Here is a 20,050-nt window from a genome sequence, read left to right on the forward strand (position 1 = left end):
AATATTTAAAAATCTAAAAGTCCAGATTTACCCGTTTGTATAAGTAGGACACAGCTCAATGCATTTGAAGGAAAAAGAAAAGAATCTTCGCAACTTTGAACTTAAAATAAAATGGGGTAGAATATTCGGCACCAAAAATTTAGTTCAGTACCAGCAACACAGCAGAGGAAACTGTTCTTTGAAAATTCCAACCATGCGATTCAATTTTGTACATATGTGTGTGTGTGTGTGTGTTTATGTATATATATGTATGTATGTATGTATGTGTGTGTGTGTGTGTGTGTGTGTGTGTATATATATATATATATACATATATATATATATATATATATATATTTAAGAGAAAATAATGCCAGCTAGAAAAGCAGTAAATATGTAAAGAGAAGATTTGTCAACCAATACTGGAAGATCTGACCTAGGGCATACATAAATCTCTCAGACAAGAGCTTCAGGGAGAGCCATAATTCCACACAGTAAGAGAAGATGAAAGGTGTAGCCAGTGTCTTCACTAAGTTACCTCGGTGGGTTCATGGCAGTTTTCTGATTGCGCCTCTGCATAGAATGCAAAAGGCCAGATATCAAGGTCTGTTACCTTTGTGTGTGTGAAATGGCCTCCATAGAGAGGAGCAGAAAGAGGAATTCCCTAACTTTTGGTTTTTTTTGTTTTTTGAGGTAGGTTCTCACTCTAGCCCAGGCTGACCTGAAACTCACTATGGAGTCTCAGGGTGGCCTCGAACTCACAGCAATCCTCCTACCTCTGCCTCCCGAGTGCTGGTCCCTAACTTATTTTTTACCACCACAACAGTTGACCAAGTGGTTGAGGCCCCATAAGCAAACTTTTGCATTGACAATTTCCTCTTCAGGATCGTTTTCCAAAGTCCTGGGTAATGCTATAGGAGCTTATCTAATTGCCAACAGTATGGCCCTCGCAAAAAAATCTATGATAATAGGGCTGGAGAGAGATGGCTTAGCAGTTAAGGTGCTTGCCTAAAGACCCAGATTCGATTCCCCATGTAAGCCAGATGCGCAACATGGTGCATGACTGGAGTTTGTTTGCAGTGACTGGAAGCCCTGGCATGCTTACTTTCTCTCTCTCTTCTCTCTCTCTCTCCCCTCCCTATCTCTCAAGTAAATAAATAAAAATATTTTTTAAAAACTTCCAAATGCGAAATTTAAAAAAAAAAAAACTGAAAAATGGCAATACAATAGTAGAAAGACCTGGCTCGTGGTACTTGTGGCTGCCTCTTACTAAGTCATTCTTTCCCAATTAAACACATAAGGTTCTCTCTTCATCCAATAGGACTAACTGTCTCATGAGTTTGGCTTTAAACCTTGGATCTACCAGCCGACATAAGGCAAAAAAAAAAAAGGAATGTGTCCAGAAGATGGAGGACGTTCATCTAATTAGTGTCTATCAAACACACTACTTGTCCTAGAGACTGATTAGCAAAGTGTTGTATGGAACAGTTATGTTCTGCTCAGTGTCCCAAAGTAGCAGTTAGATGCAGAAGCCCTCAATGCAAGCACAATGCGCAAGCAGGAACGTGAGCTTGGACACGTTGGTTGTAACCAGCATGTCATATGTCGTGAGGAACCGGCAGCCCATCAGACCTAACGATATTACCATGAGCTCTGAACTGCGCCTCCACAGCCAGGCCTTTGGAAGGCAGGCCCAGAATAAAGAGAGGTGTTCATGAAGCTGATATCATGAAGCTGCTGTATGTATGTATGTATGTATGTATGTATGTATATATGTATATATGTATATATTTTTGAGGTAGGGTCTCACTCTGGCTCAGGCTGACCTGGAATTCACTCTGTAGTCTCAGGATGGCCTCGAACTCTCAGCGATCCTCCTACCTCTGCCTCCTGAGTGCTGGGATTAAAGGTGTGCGCTACCACACCCAGCTGAAGCTGATATTTTATATTACACACCCTTCATACCACTTTACTTTTCTTTTTAATGAGAGACAGAATTGGCGCACCAGGGCCTCTAGTCACTGAAGTTGAACTCCAGATGCGTGTGTCACCTTGAACAGTTTTCCTGGGATCTGGGGAGTTGAGCATGAGTCCTAAGGCTTTGCAGGCAAGCGCCTTAACTGCTAAGCCACCTCCCCAGTTCCCCCCCCCATACCACTTTTAACGTGCTGTGAAACAAGGGGCTTCACTTTTCCATGAACTGTGGGTGGAAGCAGAGGCAGCGACTGGCGGGTGATGTGGTTTGGGTCTATTTTATGCTCCCTGCGCCTGCACAGTAATGTGATCTTGAAAAAGGTAAGCAACAGAGAGTTTAGCAGTGAAAAATATGCCTAATATCAACACAGTCGAGTGCACGGCCGTTCAGAATTTGAAAAATATGACCATGGCATTAAATTTTCTGGTGGAATTAACAGAGGAGCAGAATACAGCCTTTAAGGCAATAGATCTGAGACAAGGGAAGGAGATAATATATCTAACTCTATGGCCTGTGTGGCATTCATATAAAGAAAAGCACAGTAGCTTTATTTAATTGAGAAAATGAATCAATTACAATGATGTTGCATCATCAAATTCTTGTGAAATAGAAGACATAAGTCACTGCATTGTGTAACGGTGTTAAAAAGTAATTGAGTATCTTAAGCATTTTGAATCAATTTCAGGTACTGGCATTGCTACCTTAATACAAAATTTATGAAGATGATGGCATGTAATATGTTGCTATCGAAACTGTGTAATAAAACCCAGCAACAACATCTCTTTAAAAACCAGGGCAAAAACCACATAGTTATAAGATCATAAAAAAGACTTTGATTGTCGATCTTCCCTTTCTTGTAGCAAGCCTTAATATAGTACAACTTTAAGTTATTCTGCTTTTAACCTACAGACTAGGAAGGCAGAGGCCTCCCCTAAGATCCTGGGTCACCAGGAAATCTCTCCCCTCGGTTTGTCCACCTCACACAACTCACGTTCTGGAGACAGTGTCTCATAAGCCGTTCTTAAATTCACTTCTGAACATCTCATCGAATTTTTGCCATCTTTTCCCCAGAGAATATTATAATGCCCTGGCTCTAGGAAATTTGTGGGCGGGAGGGTAGCAGAGAACATTTTCTATCATGTCAAAAGTGGATTTCTAAACCAGACACAGTAGAATCCCAGCGCACCTACAGTGAGATGAGAGGCAGAGACAATAGAATACCCTAGAAGTTCACGGGCCAACTACCCGGGCAAAACCAGCAGCCAACGCTGAGAGACCCTGCCTCTTATAAGTTGAGGACTGATGCTCAAAGTTGTCTTCTGATCCTCCCACACATACACACATGCTGTGGTGTACCCCGCTTACATTTACACCCCCCAAAAAAAGACAATTAAAAATGGATTGCTAGTATTTTTTTAAATTTTTTATTTATTTATTTGAGAGCGACAGACACAGAGAGAAAGACAGATAGAGGGAGAGAGAGAGAATGGGCGCGCCAGGGCCTCCAGCCTCTGCAAACGAACTCCAGACGCGTGCGCCCCCTTGTGCATCTGGCTAACATGGGTCCTGGGGAATCGAGCCTCGAACCGGGGTCCTTAGGCTTCACAGGCAAGCGCTTAACCGCTAAGCCATCTCTCTAGCCCGATTGCTAGTATTTTTGTTCATCACAAATAGCTCTACTGTTGAATCCATATACCAGTAGAGATCTCATACCAAAGACTTTACTTGTGTGCTTGAAGATCGTCTTCAGGTGGAGTGATTGCTTACTGGGTTCCTTAGCACTCCAGGTGCTTGTGGAGCGAGTCCTGCAGGAGCGGTCACTCAGGGCAGCATCAAGCGGGAACTGTCAGAGTGCGCCGAGAGCCAGTGGACCTGGCACAGCCTTCCCAGTGTGCTCAGGAGGAGGCTGCGGGTTGGCAGCTCAGTCAGTTGAGATAACTCATGGAAAAGCGTCTTCTTTTTTTCCCCCTTCTACCTACTTGTGTAGTGTGTGTAGAGTGTGAGGTGGGATGTGTGTGTGGTGGATGCACACACGCATGCAGAGGGCAGGAGGGAATGTGAGGTGCCCTTCTTGATCATAAATATGGCCCGCATATTTCCTGGAGGTGGGCTCTCCCCTCAATCCAGAGTCATTTTCAGTCAGCAAGCCCCGGCAGTTCTCCAGCCTCAGCCCTCCCCCCCCCCCCCCACAGAACCGGAGTTACAGATTTGCACAGGCACATCCAGCTGTTTACGTGGGCGCTAGAGAATCAACTCAGGAACTCTGAGCCCTCATGCTTCAGCAGCAAGCACCACTGAGCCATCTCCCCAGCCCCTGGGAACAACTTCTGAAACACTTGAACAGCCAGCACTTAGGAGAAGGATCAAGAGGTACATGAGTTCTAAGCCAGCCTTGGCTACATAGCGAGATCCCAGGACGGGGAGAGGAACACAGTCAAGCCCAAGGAAGAAGGGTCTGGTGATCACCTGGATTCCCATGAAAGACCCAGGCATTGCAGCTGCCTTTCAAAAGCCCACAACCTGCAGACCCACACCCCAAGAATGACCATTTATCTACTGTACCGTGCTGTGTGTAACTATATGCAAATCCAGTTGTCTTTAAGGAATGTGATGTTCATGAGCAGGCGTTAAACAGACACTGAAATGGCCTCGCACCACAGAACCTGGGTCAGAGGCCTGCCCTGCCCCTGCCCCATTCTCTAGTAGACCTGGTTTTCCCCAGCCTAGAAGAGAGATGCTCATTCTTGCATATCTTAGTGGTGTTATGCAGGGCAAGTGAGGTTCTGCAGGAAAGAATAAGGGTTCCATTAAAAATAAAGAGCCAGGCTTGAGTTCAAGACCAGCCTGAGATTAATTCCAGGTCAGCCTGGACTACAGCAAGACCCTATATATATATATATATATATGTGGGTGTGGGTGTATATAGATGATAGAACACTTGCCTAGCATTCATGAGTCCCTGGGTTTGATCCACACTGAAGGAAGGAAGGAAGGACTACTGTTGTTTTCCCAGCCGATAGGAGCTCATGTTTTCCAGAAAGCAATTGACCTATAAGTACTAGTATTTGATTCCTGGAACTTTCCTACAGAGACAGTACAGAATCCAGGACTGTTTTCATTGTTTGTACTAACTAGGCATCTGGAGGGACACTGGAGTGTTTATTTTGATAGCTAAGTTGAAGTTTTATTAGTCTTGTCTCATCTGGTTAACTTTGTAAGTGTTGGATGTGAGCGGCCTGCCCTCAGTGTGCTGAGTGGGGACCACCCCAACCGCACCACCCTCTAACTCCCTGAGAAACTGTAAAGCGTCCTGCGTTCAGTGTTCCCAGAAAGCCTTGCTGCCCTGGAAACCAGCTTAAAGAAACTTTGAAAAGGGTGGAGTTTCTACCTCACTCCTAAGTTAGAGGCAAATACTTGGACCACATAATTAAAGTTTTGTTCACAAAATAGAGGATGGTGAGCACACACTGGCAGGAATCCAAATTTCTAATTTCTGACTATGATTTAATTTCAATTTTAAATAAATCGGTTTTTAATTTAAAAAGAGCGAGCTTCATATCATTAGCAGTGATTGCAGCATTAAGCCCAGTGCTCACAATGTAGCAATATAAAACATTATTTATATCTGAATCGTAAACAGCCTTTTGAAATGGATTATGGTTTTTCTCCCTATTCTAATACAACCTGGAGGGTACTAAAAAGTGTTGTGTGAAATTAACATTCTGCTGACTTTCGCCTATAAATGAGAAGCGAGCTATTAACATTTGTGTATTTTCATTATGTAAATTGTGTTAACACATGCCCACAAATTGCCACCAGCAATGCAATAATTTTCTCTCAGTGATCATAATGTGTCCAAGTGAGTCGTTTTGATTATGACATGCTAATTACATATTGCCTTTTTTCAGATTCAGAAAAACCAGGGATCTTTAATGGTAAGCTTTATGAGTTCAGAAAAAAAATTCACTTTTCTTTTTCCTGATGGCTGCTTCCTCTGCATGCTTGAATGCCTTGTTTTAAACTTAGCAAATTGCATTTTGAAGAAAATGCAAACCTTTAACTGCCTGTATTAGATTAGGTACCATTAGAAATAATAGAACATCCTGAGCATCAATGTTTTTATAAGAGTTTGCTGGTGTTGATTAATCTTGCTATATTTTATTGCATTAATGATTTTTTCTTTCCACTCCACTGTAAAGATATTGCACAGAGCCTAATACTTTCTCCTCTCTTCTTTCCCGCCGCAGCCTCTCCAGCTTCTGCAGTGCATTGTTGATGAGGTGAGGCGTCGTCTTATGTGCTTTCACTCCTAAAGTCATTCCTAATGGTGTGGAAAGCTTATATTTTGTTTCCTAATGAAGCACAATGCCCGACATCCTTGGAGCAAGTTGTGTTGTATGCTCTGAGCTGTGTTACGTGAACTGGCCCTGTCCTGAATCCTGCTCTCCCCACGCGGGCCCAGGATCCCGGCAAAGACAGGCTGTCCCACAGGCTGGTCCTCAGGGGGGGTCACAGGCCCGAAAGACAATACGTGGAAATATTAATTGATCCTGTCCCCAGCCAGATGGGGATGGAGCTGGAAATTAAAGTGGTATCACCTTTTCCATAGGCGGTATTTAAAGACGGTCCGTAGATAAGGGTCAGAGCTGAGCAGCAAACGTGGGCAGGATAAAACTGGTCTTTCTGGCTTTATTTACTCAAAGCATATCGGGCTTTTTTTTTTTTTAAGGTTCAAAAGCTCAAGGTCAACAGTTTAGCTTTAATTTCCTAATTAGGCATTTTCTGGAGAATATTCCTCTGACTTCTTGAGTATTCCAGTGACTTGTTATCCTGATTGTCCTTTCCCGAGTCCCTCTGCCCCTTTGCCCTCATGGTGTTTCAATGGTGTTTCCTCCTTGTACCTTTCTACTTCTTCCTCTGACTTTAAATTCCTTGTTTTCTGCCCACTAGCAATCTTACAGTACACACAGCTGTCAATCGAGAAGCAATGACTTTTTTTTTTTAATCTGAGTATTTCTGGACTCAGGTTCTCCTACTAACAACGTTTAAAAAAAATGTTTCAATATTTAGAACAGTAGAAAGAAAATAGAAAGAAAAGGCAACAAATGACTGATAGGAAAGTTTGAAAGCAAAAAAAAAGCAGTAATTCATAGTTATTCCTCTCAATTAAACATCTGCATAACCAGTTATGAGATTTGGGAGAAAAAAATAAAGATACTCCTAGGAAAAAAACAAACACACACACACACATCACAACCAGAGGAAGAATGGGGCTCTCGCATCCTTAATGGCGGCATCAGTCAGTCAGTATATCCCCTGCAAGCCATAAACCACACTGGTGCAAACAGAAAGGCATCGTCCTGAAACAAATGGAAACTCCATTATCTCAAATATCAGGCGGGCCTCCTGGATCTCATAGCTCATCAGTATCTTCTGTTGTCTTAAATTCCAAAAGCACCCCATCCCCATCAGAATCCTCCTAATTAAGCTGATTGTCCTGAGGTCCCCTTCCAGTTTTGCTTGGGGAAGTGCCCAAGGAAACTTGGCCCACCCAGTTTAAATGCACAGCCCACTGCATGTCCCCAGGCTCCCTCCATTCTCAGTGTACCGGGCTCCTGAGCATCCAGATATCAACAGTATGTGCCAGAGAGCTAATGTGATGGCTTATTGGATCAAATAGATGTTTTCATTCCATATTTAAGTAATATTTTTACTTGTTTAATTTCAGCAAAAAAAAAAAACAAACATGCGACTTGAAATTATCATTCAGTGACATTGAAGGACAGAAGATTGTAATTTAAATGGTGTGCTTGTCTTTAAAAATCATTTTTCCCTCAGTCAAGAGAAAACTCTATCTTAGTGGGTGGACATCACCTCCTCACCAACTTCAGGTGGCCAACAGCAACAGGAGAGTGTGCCAAACACTGGCAAAGGGACACTGGCTATAACACCCATAAGTCCACCCCCAATAAGACATCGCCTCCAGGAGGTGTTAATTCTCAAATCTCCATCAGCTGGGAACCCAGCATTCAGAAGATCTAAGTTTATGGGGGATACCTGAGTCAAACCTCCCCAGTATCCCTATTTACTCCAAAACCATACTAAAATATCTCCCTCTTGGAAACTAGAGAAGTTGACATTGTCTTTACTAAAACCAAGTCGATCTTGGAATTGAGGTAGTGTTCTAAAATAAAGTCACTAGGAGAGGGTTGGACAGGTCACCTGCCTGGAGCACGGTGCCTCGCGGCATCAAAGAGTGTCTTTTCGGTCCAGTACTCACTGTGCGCGTCCATGTGCTGTGTCCCATTCCTCGTGCTGTGACGCGGCGTTCCTCATAGAGTGGCCCAAGGATGATTGCATCAGAATCTCGTAAGACATGTTACAAATGCAGAATCCAAGCCAGGGGTGATGGCAAATGCCTGTCATCTCAGCATTGAGGAGGATGAGGCAGGAGGATCATGAGGTTGAGAACAACCTGGACTATGTAGGAAGTTCCTATCAAGAAGAAACAAAGTGAGGGAGGAAAAGGAGGAGGGAATCCTGCACCCAGATCACTGAAGTATACCTTCTGAGGTTCAGCAGGCTTGTCTGAAGGAGACAGAAACTTATCCCTCCCACTTTGCTAAACTGGAATGGATGGTCTTGTGTTCATTTACCACAGTCTCCAGTTTCATATGTACACTAGCCTGAGTTGAGAAAGCCAAGGTCAGGATAGCTCTAGCCCAGAGAGAACAGGACTAGGCAGAACCATAATGCTGACTGCAGCCGAAGTCTGTGAGCCAGCGAGGAAGGGAGAGTCACAGCCCTACAGCCTGGGCCAACACTTACACTGGGACGCAAGAGGATCCCCAGCCCCATCCGCGTTCCTAGGTCCCCTACGTGGCTGGTCACACAGGTGTCGCAGATGGGTTACCAGATCTTAGACTAGCTGGGGCTGCCAGTGGGTTGTGGTGCTGACAGCTAGGAAGCGTGACATGAGGACCCACCCTGGAGGCTGTCTCTCCACAGTCCAGGGCCTTGGAAAAAACATGAACACAGACCCAGGTAACTGCGGGTCAGTGTGGGAGCAATACCGCAGAACCGAAGGCAGGGGTGCTGGGTCAGGAGAAATGGTATTTAAACTTGATCTCAAAAGACAAATGGACCTGCCCAAATTTAGAAAGAAGAAACTGTAAAAGTTGGGCAGAAGCGCTTGAAACTCTTTTGTAAATCATTTTTGAGACCACAGATGTGTTTTTAGAGTATTCAGGTTGTCTAAAATATGACAGGCAGAAAAAAAAAAGTGGTTATTACTCTGAGTTTATATATGTTTCAAGTATATTATAGTTAAGAGTGAATTCCACCCTAGCATCTGTAGATGCTCCAGAGAACCATTAACAGAGCTCTGATTTATGCTTCTGTTTATTCATTTTACCTATAAAAAGTGAATTCATCGGAGTGATGTTTTATACCTGATCAGAAGTTGCTTATACACAGAAGTGTTGATTTCTTAGAACTAAAGATTTGTACAATACTGAAGTTCTTCTAAAATAGGGCAGATTTGTGCTTACTAACAACATGCAGCTGGGTCAGGTGTTAGATGAACAGTGGTGGGCACAGTTAAGACACTAATGAGCTGACTAATTCTGAGATCTCTGATCGTTTTTCACTGATAGGCATGTAAAAGATGGAAGATTGGGTCTAAGGAATGACATGGCATGTGCTCTCTGACAGTGAGCTCATTCCCTCTGCTTTCCATGGTGAGACTCCCATAGGATAGCGAGCATGGAAGCAGGGCTGCGTATTCAAAATCCAGAAAGCAGGGATTCCAAGCGTCCAGGAAGGATAGAAAACAGAAGTAGTCAAGAACAGAAATGTGGAAGATTCCAAGTAGTGAGTGGGACAAAGGACAAGCCAAAGAGGACATTAGACAGTCCGGTGAGGAGAAGAAAAGCAAAAATACAGCATACTGAAATGTATGAGAAAGCAGCATTTACTAAATTAGAAAGAAGATCTCAGATCAGTAGTCCTATCTCCCCCCCCACCTTAAAAAACTATAAAAAGAACAAACAACCCAAGCAAACAAAAAGGAAAGAAAAAATGTGACAGCATAAGTAAGTGAAATAAAGAAAATAAAAATCAATTAAACCATTGGTACTTTGGAGAGATGAACAAAATTGACAGGCCTGTAGATGTCTAAAATCAGGAACACAGCCAGACATAGTGATCACATTCCTTTAATCCCAGCCCTCAGATGATTTAGGCAGGATTGCTGCAAGTTCAAGAGCACCTTGTACTACATAGAAAAGCCTTTCTCAAGAAGAGAAAATTAGTGAAAGAGGATATGTTACTATCATTACATAAATAAAAATAAAGCCAGGGGACATGGAACACAGCTATACTGTTAGCACTGTAGAGGATGAGGCAGGAGTAATACAAATTCAAGGCCATCTTAGGCTACTATAAAGATCTTGTCTCAAAAAAAGAATAAATAAGGGCCAGGCGTGGTGGTGCATGCCTTTAATCCCAGCACTTAGGAGGCGGCGGTAGGAGGATTGCTGTGAGTTCAAGGCCGCCCTGAGACTACATAGTGAATTCCAGGTCAGCCTGGGCTAGAGTGAGACCCTACCTCGAAAAAACAAAAATAAATAAATACTGTGAACATTTTTATGTCAAATTTGATAACCTACATGAAATTCCTAGCAACACACAAACTACCAACACTGATGCAAGAAGAACTACAGGACAGTGTAAGCCTATAATGTAGAGAGAGTTCCTTAAAAAACAAAAACTTGAGCTAGAGAGATAGCTTAGTTAAGGTGCTTGCCTACAAAGCCAAAGGACCCAGGTTTGATTTCTCAAGACTCATGTAAGCCATATGCACTAGGTGATACATGTGTCTGAAGTGCCTTTGCAGCAGCTGGAGGTCCTGGCACACCTATTCTCTCTCTCTCTCTCATAAACCTAAAAAATATTTTAAAACAAAAACTTGTTATATCACTTTACTGATGAATTCCACCATATGCTTAAAGAAGAATTAGACTTTCCTAAAATACAGATTAGAAAATGCTTGTGGTTTCTCCTGTGAAGCTAATTCTATCCTGATACCAAAGACTTCACAAGAAAGAAAAGTATAGAACAATATCTATTGTCAACATCAATGTAAGAACCCTCAAGAATATACCAGAAAGCTGAATTCAGCAGCATGTTCAAAGTATTAACTATATACCATAACCAAGTAAGATTTATCCCAAGAATGCAAGGTTGGTTCAACATAGAAAGCAAGTAGTTTTATATGCCATATTAATTTAAGAAAGGACAAAAATTTACAAGATTATCTTAATGAAATAACTGACAAGCTCAATGCCCTCTCCTAATTAAGACATTCTACAAGCTTGGAATTGAAATTGACTACACGCCAGGCATGGTGGTTTATATCTTTAATCCCAGCAATAGGGAGGCAGAGGTAGGAGCATTGCCGTGAGTTCAGGGCCACCCTGAGACTACATACTGAATTCCAGGTCAGCCTGGGCTAGATTGGAACCTTACCTCAAAAAGCCAAAAATAAATAAATAAATAAGGAAGAAGGGTTCCAGATATCAATTTGTGCTCACTTCAGCAGGAAATGTACTAAAATTGGAAAGAAATTGACTACATAACCTGAAACTCACAGCTAACAATGTACTTTTAAGTGGTTGTGGTGGTTTGATTCAGATGTCACCCATAAGCCTAGGTGTTCTGGATGCTAGGTTCCCCAGCTGATGACAAGTGGAAATTAAAGCCTCCTGAAGGCAGGGTATTGATGAAGCAGTTTTACGGGTATTATAGCTAGTTTCCACATGCTAGTGTTTGGCACACTCTCCTGTTCCTATTGTCCACCTTATGTTGGCCAAGGGGTGATGTCCACCCTCTGCTCATGCCATGATTTTCCCCTGCTACCATGGAACTTCCCCCTCAAGCCTGTAAGCCAAAATTTCTACCAGCATTGCAAACCTGACTGCAACAGTAAAGTGGTACCAGAAGTGGGGTTTCTGCTAGACACCTAACTGTGGCTTTGGCCTTTTGGAGCTGATTTTCAAGAAGAATGTGGAAGGATTTGAAACCTTAGCTTAAAAAACACCTTGCAATGCTGTAAGTACAGCTTGATGGACTATTCTGGTCAGAGTTGAAAGACCTGAATGCAATAAGAACTATGGACTGTGAGGTTTGGCTTATGAGGGTGAGAAAGAGCTTTGCCTGGACTGGGCTACAAGCAGTTTGTGTGAGAGGCTTGCTGTTATGGCCATGTCCTGAAAAGTTGTGCAGGGTTGTATTGCATAGAAATGGACTGATATGAGCAGAGGAATATGGCAGATACATGATATCTTTGAGCTGAAACTTTTGCCTCTTCATCTGCAATTATATGAGAGAGTACAAACTTTGAGATTGGGTCAGCTGACCTGCACTGGGGCAACAGGCAGAATGTAGACTCTTTTGAAGGAGCCTGAGTGCTCAAGGAGTATCCTGCTCTTCAAAGTCTGCTTTATTCCCCCACTGGATTAACAAATTGGCACCCTACTTGGTATTGTGGAGTATAAGAAATGCAGGAAAGAGAGGGCCATTGAGTTTGCAATATGGTCTTGTGTTTTGGAAATGGCATGGGCAGTGTGAAGCAGGTTTGCTGGATGCCTGCATGGAGACCCCATAGGGCCATGAGGATGGACCATGAATGGCTTGCAGTGAAGATGCTTGGACCACAAGATGGCTGCCAAGGAGAGCTGCCAGCCCCGGATTAAGTTTTCTAGAACTGTGAGTTGCTTAGCTGGAGGGGCAAAATTGGAATGCCAGAGACTTGTTGCTGGTTAGAATTATCAGACTTGGCAGTCTGTCACTGACTAGAGTTGTTAGACTTAAAGCTACAGAGTTTGATGTTTGCCCTGGTTGTTTGAAGTCTTGTATTGGCTGAATATTTCTTTGCTATGCCCAATGCCATGTTTTGCAGCATGTTTATTCTGTGCCCTTATGGGTTTGGGGGGGGGGATTTTTTGGTATTAAAAGATCTTGGATTATGGGGATGTATGAACATCATTGGGATTGATAAAAATATAGGGACTTTTGCCGGGCATAGTGGCACACACCTTTAATCCCAGCACTCGGGAAGCAGAGGTAGGAGGATCGCCATGAGTTTGAGGCCACCCTGAGTCTCCATAGTGAATTCCAGGTCAGCATGGGCTAGAGTGAGACCCTACCTCTAAAAAACAGTTTATTGGGGCTGGGGGCAGAATGTGGTGGTTCAATTCAGGTGTCCCCCATAAACTTAGGTGTTCTGAATGCTAGGTTTCCAGCTGATGGAGATTTGGGAATTATAGCGAGCTCCCCCTTGCTAGTGTTTGACACACTCTCCTGTTGCTATTGTCTACCTGATGTTGGCCAGGGGGTGATGTCCACCCTCTGCTCATGCCGTTGCTTCCCCTGCCATCATGGAGATGCACGAAGTGGCACCTGCATCTGGAGTTCTTTTAGTAGCTGAAGGCCCTGACATGCCCATTCTGTCTGTCTCTCTTCTGTCTCTCTCTGATTGCAAATAAACAAATAAAACTATTTTTTAAAACAGAAAGAAGAGAAAGGGGCTAGAGAGATGGGTTAGTGGTTAAGGAACTTGCCCAGGTTCAATTCCCCAGGACAAACGTAAGCTAGATATACAAGGCGGCACATGCATCTGGAGTTCCTTTGCAGTGGCTGGAAGCCCTGACACACCCATTATTTCTCTATCTGCCTCTTTCTCTCTGTGTCTCCTTCAAATAAATAAATAAAAATATTAAAAAGAATAGATGCAACTTCTAGGCAGCATTGTACTGGCAGTTATATGTAATAAAGGTATCCAGATTTAAGATAAAGAAGTAAAACTATATTTGCAGATAATATAATTATATAAACAAGACTCTAGAAAATGTATCTGCAGATGGTAAAGTGTTTATATGCAAGCAGGAGAACCTGAGTTCAATCCCCAGAACTGACATTTTTTTTTTAATTTTCATTTATTTGAGAGCGACAGACACAGAGAGAAAGACAGATAGAGGGAGAGAGAGAGAATGGGCGCGCCAGGGCTTCCAGCCTCTGCAAACGAACTCCAGACGCGTGCGCCCCCTTGTGCATCTGGCTAACGTGGGTCCTGGGGAATCGAGCCTCGAACCGGGGTCCTTAGGCTTCACAGGCAAGTGCTTAACCACTAAGCCATCTCTCCAGCCCCAGAACTGACATTTTTAAAAAGCCAGGTTGGGCTGGAGAGATGGTTTAGCCGTAAGGCGCTTGCCTGCAAAGCGAAAGGACCCAGGTTTGATTCCCCAAGACCAACATAAGCTAGATGCACAAGGTGGTGCATGCGTCTGGGGTTCATTTGCAGCGTCTAGAGGTCCTGGCACACCCATTCTCTCCCTCCCTCCCTTTCTCTCTCTCTCTCTCTCTCTCCAAATAAAGCTCAAGAAAAGCCAAGTGACCTGAGTATGGTGGCATGTATCTTAAATCCCAGCACTTGGGAGGCAGGGGTGAGAGGATCGCCATGAGTTCGAGGCCACCCTGAGACTACATAGTGAATTCCAGGTCAGCCTAGGCTAGAGCCAAACCCTACCTTGAAAAAACAAAAACAAAAGCCAAGCATGGTGGCATGCACTTGTCATCACCCCTGGGGAGGCAGAAACAGGCAGGTCCCCAGGGCTCCCTGGCCAGCTCTCTAGCCTACTTAGAAAGCTCCAGGCTAATGAGAGACCCTTTCTCAAAGTATGCAGACAGTGCCTAAGGCCTGACACCCAAGGTTGTTCTCAAGTGACACACACACACACACACACACACACACACACACACACACACACCAAAATTGCAGGATATACAATAATACAAATATTATTTACTGTTTCTATAAATTCACAATCTAAAATGAACAGTAATTAAGAAATTAAGAAGACAATTCAAGTTGCAACTGCATAAAAAATAAAAGTAAGAGGTGGAGTGATGGCTCAGTGGTTAAGGTGCTTGCTGCAAAGCCTAACAACAACCCGTGTTCGAGTCTCTAGTACCCACATAAAGACAGATGCACAGTGGCACATGCATCTGGAGTTTGTTTGAAGCTGCTGGAGGCTCTGGCATGCCCATATTCTCATTCTTATTCTCTCTCTCCTTAGAAATAAATTAATAAAAATATTTTTAAAATAAAAGCAAGAATAAATTTTAACGAGGGCTGGAGAAATGGCTTAGCAGCTAAGGGGCTTGCCTGTGAACCCTAAGGTCCCAGGTTCGATTCCCCAGTACCCATATAAGCCATTAGTGGCACATGTATCTGGAGTTTGTTTACAGCAGCTAGAGGCCCTGGCATGCCCATATTCATTCCCCCCCCCTTAAATAAAATAAAAATATTTAAATGTAGATGTGCCTCATGTAATGTAAAAGTTGTGTTTTCCACCTTTATTGAGATAGAGCTTAAAAGATAAACTCTGTATGAAGTGTTCAAAAGGCTGCTGTGATGTCCATATAAATTATAAGATAGTTGCCACAAAGAAGCTGTTACAGGGCCTCACGCCCCATGCTTACCATGTGTGTGCATGCGTGTGTGCATGCGTGTGTGTGTGTGTGTGTGTGTGTGCGTGTGACACTGTACGATCTGCTCTCGCAGCAAATGTAACGTGTGTGATGCTTTATTACTTGCTATTGTCACCACCATAGTAGATATGAGGTGTCGTGAAGTTATTTTACAACTGTAAATTTGTACCATTTGACCAATATCTCCTCTTTCTCCCACTCCTGCCCTTCTAACCACTCTTCTACTCTCTTCCTTTACAGCCTGTGTTTTCAGATTTCACATGGAAGTGAGGTCATGTGTGTTTGTCTCTCTGTATCTGTCTTGTTTCCATTAGCACAGTCTATCACAGCTCCATAACGCTCCTACAGCAGGCAGTGTTCTACTGTGTGCGCCATGTCTTCTTAACTATTCATCCATATTTTTTTGAGATAGAGTCTCGCGTTACGTAGGTTAGCCTCAAACTCAATATGTAGCTGAGGATGACCTTGAACTTCCAATCCTCCTCCCTCTACCTCCTGAGTTCTGAGATCACAGGCATGCATGACCATGCCTAGTTTATGCCAGTGGGTGGCCCATCAACATAAACTGGTGTTGGGAACCAAACAAAGGCTTCCTACCTCCACGCAGGCACTCTTCCAACTGAGCAACATCCCCAGCTCGTCCATCCATAAGATGACATTCAGGCTGTTTCCATACGTGGCTACTGTGAATGATCCTATAATGAACACAGGAGGGTGGCTACTGCCTCAGGACAGTGACGTCATTGCCTTTGGGCGGATTCCCAGGAGTGATATTACTGGGTCGTGTCGCACTTCTGTTTTTAGTTTATTGAAGATTTTCTAGATAGTTGTCCATGATGATTGGAACAGGTTTGCATTTTGCTTATTTTTATTTTTCAATCTGTGTGTATGATGGATGTATGTGTATGAGTGTAGGCATGTGTGTGCCATGGTGCACATGTTAGGATCAAAGGGACAACCTTGGTTTTCAGTCCTCACCTTCCACATAGTTTGAGGGAATCTCTTGTTTCCTACTGCATATGTTAAGCTAGCTGGCCTTCACACTTCTGGGGATTCTACTGCATACGTTAAGCTAGCTGGCCATCACACTTCCATGGCTTCTCCCATCTCCACCTCCCGCCTCCCTGTAGGTGAACTCAGATTACAGACATGTGCTCCTGAGTCCAGTTTTACCTGAGTCATGGGGATCCAAACTCAGGTCACACTTGAATTGCCAACACATTTTTCCCACTGAGCCATCTCCCCCACCCAACCTGTGAATTATTTTCTCTAATTTCTTTTTCATTATTTTTATTTGTTTATTTGAGAGAGAGAGAAGGGGCACTTCAGGGCATCTAACCACTATAGACAAACTCCAGACACATACGCCACCTTGTGCATCTGGCTTATGTGGTTCCTGGGGAATAGAACCTGGGTCCATTGGCTTTGCAGGCAAACACCTTAACCACTAAGCCATCCCTCCAGCCCTTCTCTACATTCTTAATAACAAGTGTTTCTCTTTTGACTTTTTAAAATATATTTTGTTTATTTATTTATTTATTTGAGAGAAAGAGGCAGAGGGAGAGAGAGAGAGAATGGGCACACCAGGGCCTCCAGCCACTGCAAACTGAACTCCAGACACATGCGCCACCTTGTGCATCTGGCTTACGTGGGTCCTGGGAAATCAAACCGAGGTCCTTTGGCTTTGCTGGCAAACGCCTTAACTGCTGAGCCATCTCTCCAGCCCTCTTTTGGCTTTTTGATGACAGCCATCCTAATAGAGAGATAGGAGGTGCTGTCTCGGTGGTGGTCTTACCTGGGTACTAGCTTGTTTCTTTTTGAGACAGGGTCTCTGTATATCCCAGGTTGACTTAAAACTCTGCGTAGCCTCAAATTCATGATCCTCCTGCCTCTGCCTCCTGAGTGCTGATATTATAGGCATGTACCACCTTACTTACAATGTTTTTTTTTTTTTTTAACAAGAAGACAGGTTTATTTTTTTATTTTTTTGTTTGTTTATTTGTGTAAGAGAGAGAGAATGGGCATGCCAGGACCTCTTGACACTGCAAATTCAGTGCATGAATTACCTTGTGCATCTGGCAGCTAAGCCATCTCTCCAGCCCTTATTGTGGTTTTTATTTGCCTACAAGTTATACTTTTACAAAACATTTACAATCAAATTATATTTTCCTACTGATTCAGGGATTGAATTTCACATAGTTTTAAAACTCTGACTAGCAAAGAAATATGCCTGAAGCTATTTGGAATTTTTTTTTTTTTTTTTTTTTTGAGAGAGAGAGAGAGGGAGAGACTGAGAATTGGCACACCAGGCCCTCAGCCACTGAAATCGAACTCCAGACACTTTCACCACCTAGTGGGTGTGTGCGACTTTGCGCTTGCCTCACCTTTGCACATCTGGCTTACATGGGATCTAGAGAGTAGAACATGGGTCCTTGGGCTGCGCAGGCAAGCGCCTTAACCACTAAGCTTCCAGCCCTCTATTCAGATTTGATTGAATGTTGGGTGACTTAGATTTTTACCTCTTCCTCCAGAGCACCTGCATGAATATCCTAAGTGTTCCATAGATCATTGTTTAGAAACTCTGGCTTGTGCCTAAACAATCACCCTTATCAATCCATCCCAGAGCCAGAGGTAGAGGACAGAGAATGAGTAAGATGCAATTGTTGCCTTGAAACACTCCTGCTGCAGTGAGAGGCCAGGCCAGTGGGCACAGGAAGGGGTGGCTAACCGCAGGATGTCTTAGTGGACAGAGGCTGGGTGGCCTGAGCTCCCTGAGGACCACAGTTAACCATTCACATAAATATAGCATGGTATTTAGTGATGCTTGCAGGCAGCTAAAGTCAACCATGAAAGTGTAGCCAAGGTGCTGGGGAAACACAGAAGAGAACGTGGTGGAGAAAGCGGGATGAGTGGAGGAGGCGCCCTGTGGATGAGGGGAGACGACTGAGCTCCCCCGAGGTCCCTCCAGGGCTTCAGTATCGCTGTGATACGTGACACAAGGGTCCTATTTCAGTGGGTTTCCAAACACTCTACCTAGAGATATTATGGAGGAGCGAGGATGGGAGTCTGAATGTGGGTTTTTGGTTTTTTTTTTTTGGTGGGGGAGGATTAATGCATGTGTGTATGTATGTGCACGTGTGTGTAAAAGCCAGAAAATAACCTGAAGTGTTGATCCTCAGAAAAGCCATCCTCCATTTATTTTCAAAGTAGGATCTCCCTCTAGCCCAGACTGACCTGGAATTCACTATGTAGTCTCAGCATAGCCTGGGATTCACAGCGATCCTTCTACCTCGTCCTCCCAAGACCTGGCATTCAAGGTGTGCACCACCATGCCTAGTGGATCCACCTTTTTTTTTTCTTTTTTCAGGCAGGGTCTCTCAGTGGCTTGGAACTCACTAATGAGGCTAGACTAGCTGGGATCTGTTTGTCTCTGCCCTCCCAGTGCCGGGACCATAAGCACACACCACCACTCCCAGTGTTGCCTGGGTACTAAGAATCAAACTCAAGAATCAAACGGGCAAGACAGGCACTCCACCCACTGAGCCTCTCTCTAGTCCCTGAGGGAGCCTTAAGCATGGGATCCACCTAACCAGACTTGTGAATTAGAGAAATCACTCCAACTGGGGCGTGGAATACGGATTATAAAGGATAGCCTTAGCCTTTTTGAGGCATGTTTAGCAATTGAACTTACTGCACTGGGCGAGTAGTTGGAGATAATACCATGTGAAGGAGAGGCATCAGGAATGAAGTCCAGGGTTCAGGCAGTTAGTGTTTTTGGGTCCCTTTGTGAGAATGAAAGAAAAGAAAGAAGGAATGGGGAAAAAAAGAGAAAGGAAGAGGAGGGGAGAGGAAGGAAGGAAGAGAAAGAAAGGGAGGGAGGAAAGGGAGAAGGGAGGAAAGGCAGGGCAAAGGAAGGAAGGGAGGAAAGAATTCCCAGGAAATTCGTCCTTCCTGAACAGGGAAACTAAGAAGCTTTTAGGCTATGAGGGAAAGGATCCTGGGGGAGGGATTGGTGAGAACAATCACTTAATAATACCTTCCTAGAATTAACATTGCAAAAACAGGTATTAGCTGACTCAGAGAGAATAATATCCTATTGCCTTTCCAGGCTTCTGAAGTCAGCAAGAAGTAAAAAATGAAACATCTTCCACCTCTCCCGCCCCCAGCGCACTAAGGGTACCTGTCCTTCCACAGCATCTGGTCTACAGGAGAGCAACCTGCTGCCCTGAGAGCCTCGAACGGCCCCAGCAGGCACAGAGCTCGTGACCCAGCAGACAGCACTGTACCTGCCCTGGGAAATGGGTGGTTCCAATGCACAATTTCTTTCCCCATTTATTTATTTGAGAGCAACAGACAGAGAAAGAAGCAGGTTGAGAGAAAATGGGCACGCCAGAGCCTCCAGCCACTGCACACGAACTCCAGACGCATGTACCACCTTGTGCATCTGGCTTAAGTGGGTCCTGGGGAATCAAGCCTCGAACCTGAGTCCTTAGGCTTCACAGGCAAGTGCTTAACCATCTCTCCAACCCCCAGTATTCTGGAACC

The 20,050-nt window shown here is 43.9% G+C and overlaps 1 protein-coding gene across 7 annotated transcripts in view; it reads left to right on the top strand.

Moving 5' to 3' along the window:
• The window catches only part of Map2k5 (mitogen-activated protein kinase kinase 5), a 278,604-nt gene that overhangs the window by 192,927 nt on the left and 65,627 nt on the right, over positions 1-20,050 (top strand). For 6 of the 7 annotated variants that reach the window (XM_004662568.3, XM_045160764.1, XM_045160763.1 and 3 more), the window contains 2 exons: positions 5,863-5,889; positions 6,202-6,234. The exons of the other annotated variant lie outside the window; for it this stretch is intronic. In XM_004662568.3, coding sequence (XP_004662625.1) covers positions 5,863-5,889; positions 6,202-6,234 — 60 coding nt within the window. The remainder of the gene's footprint in view (positions 1-5,862; positions 5,890-6,201; positions 6,235-20,050) is intronic. 7 annotated transcript variants of the gene reach the window in all.

Source organism: Jaculus jaculus, chromosome 10 (assembly GCF_020740685.1).
Source record: "Jaculus jaculus isolate mJacJac1 chromosome 10, mJacJac1.mat.Y.cur, whole genome shotgun sequence".
Taxonomy (NCBI): Eukaryota; Metazoa; Chordata; class Mammalia; order Rodentia; family Dipodidae; genus Jaculus; species Jaculus jaculus.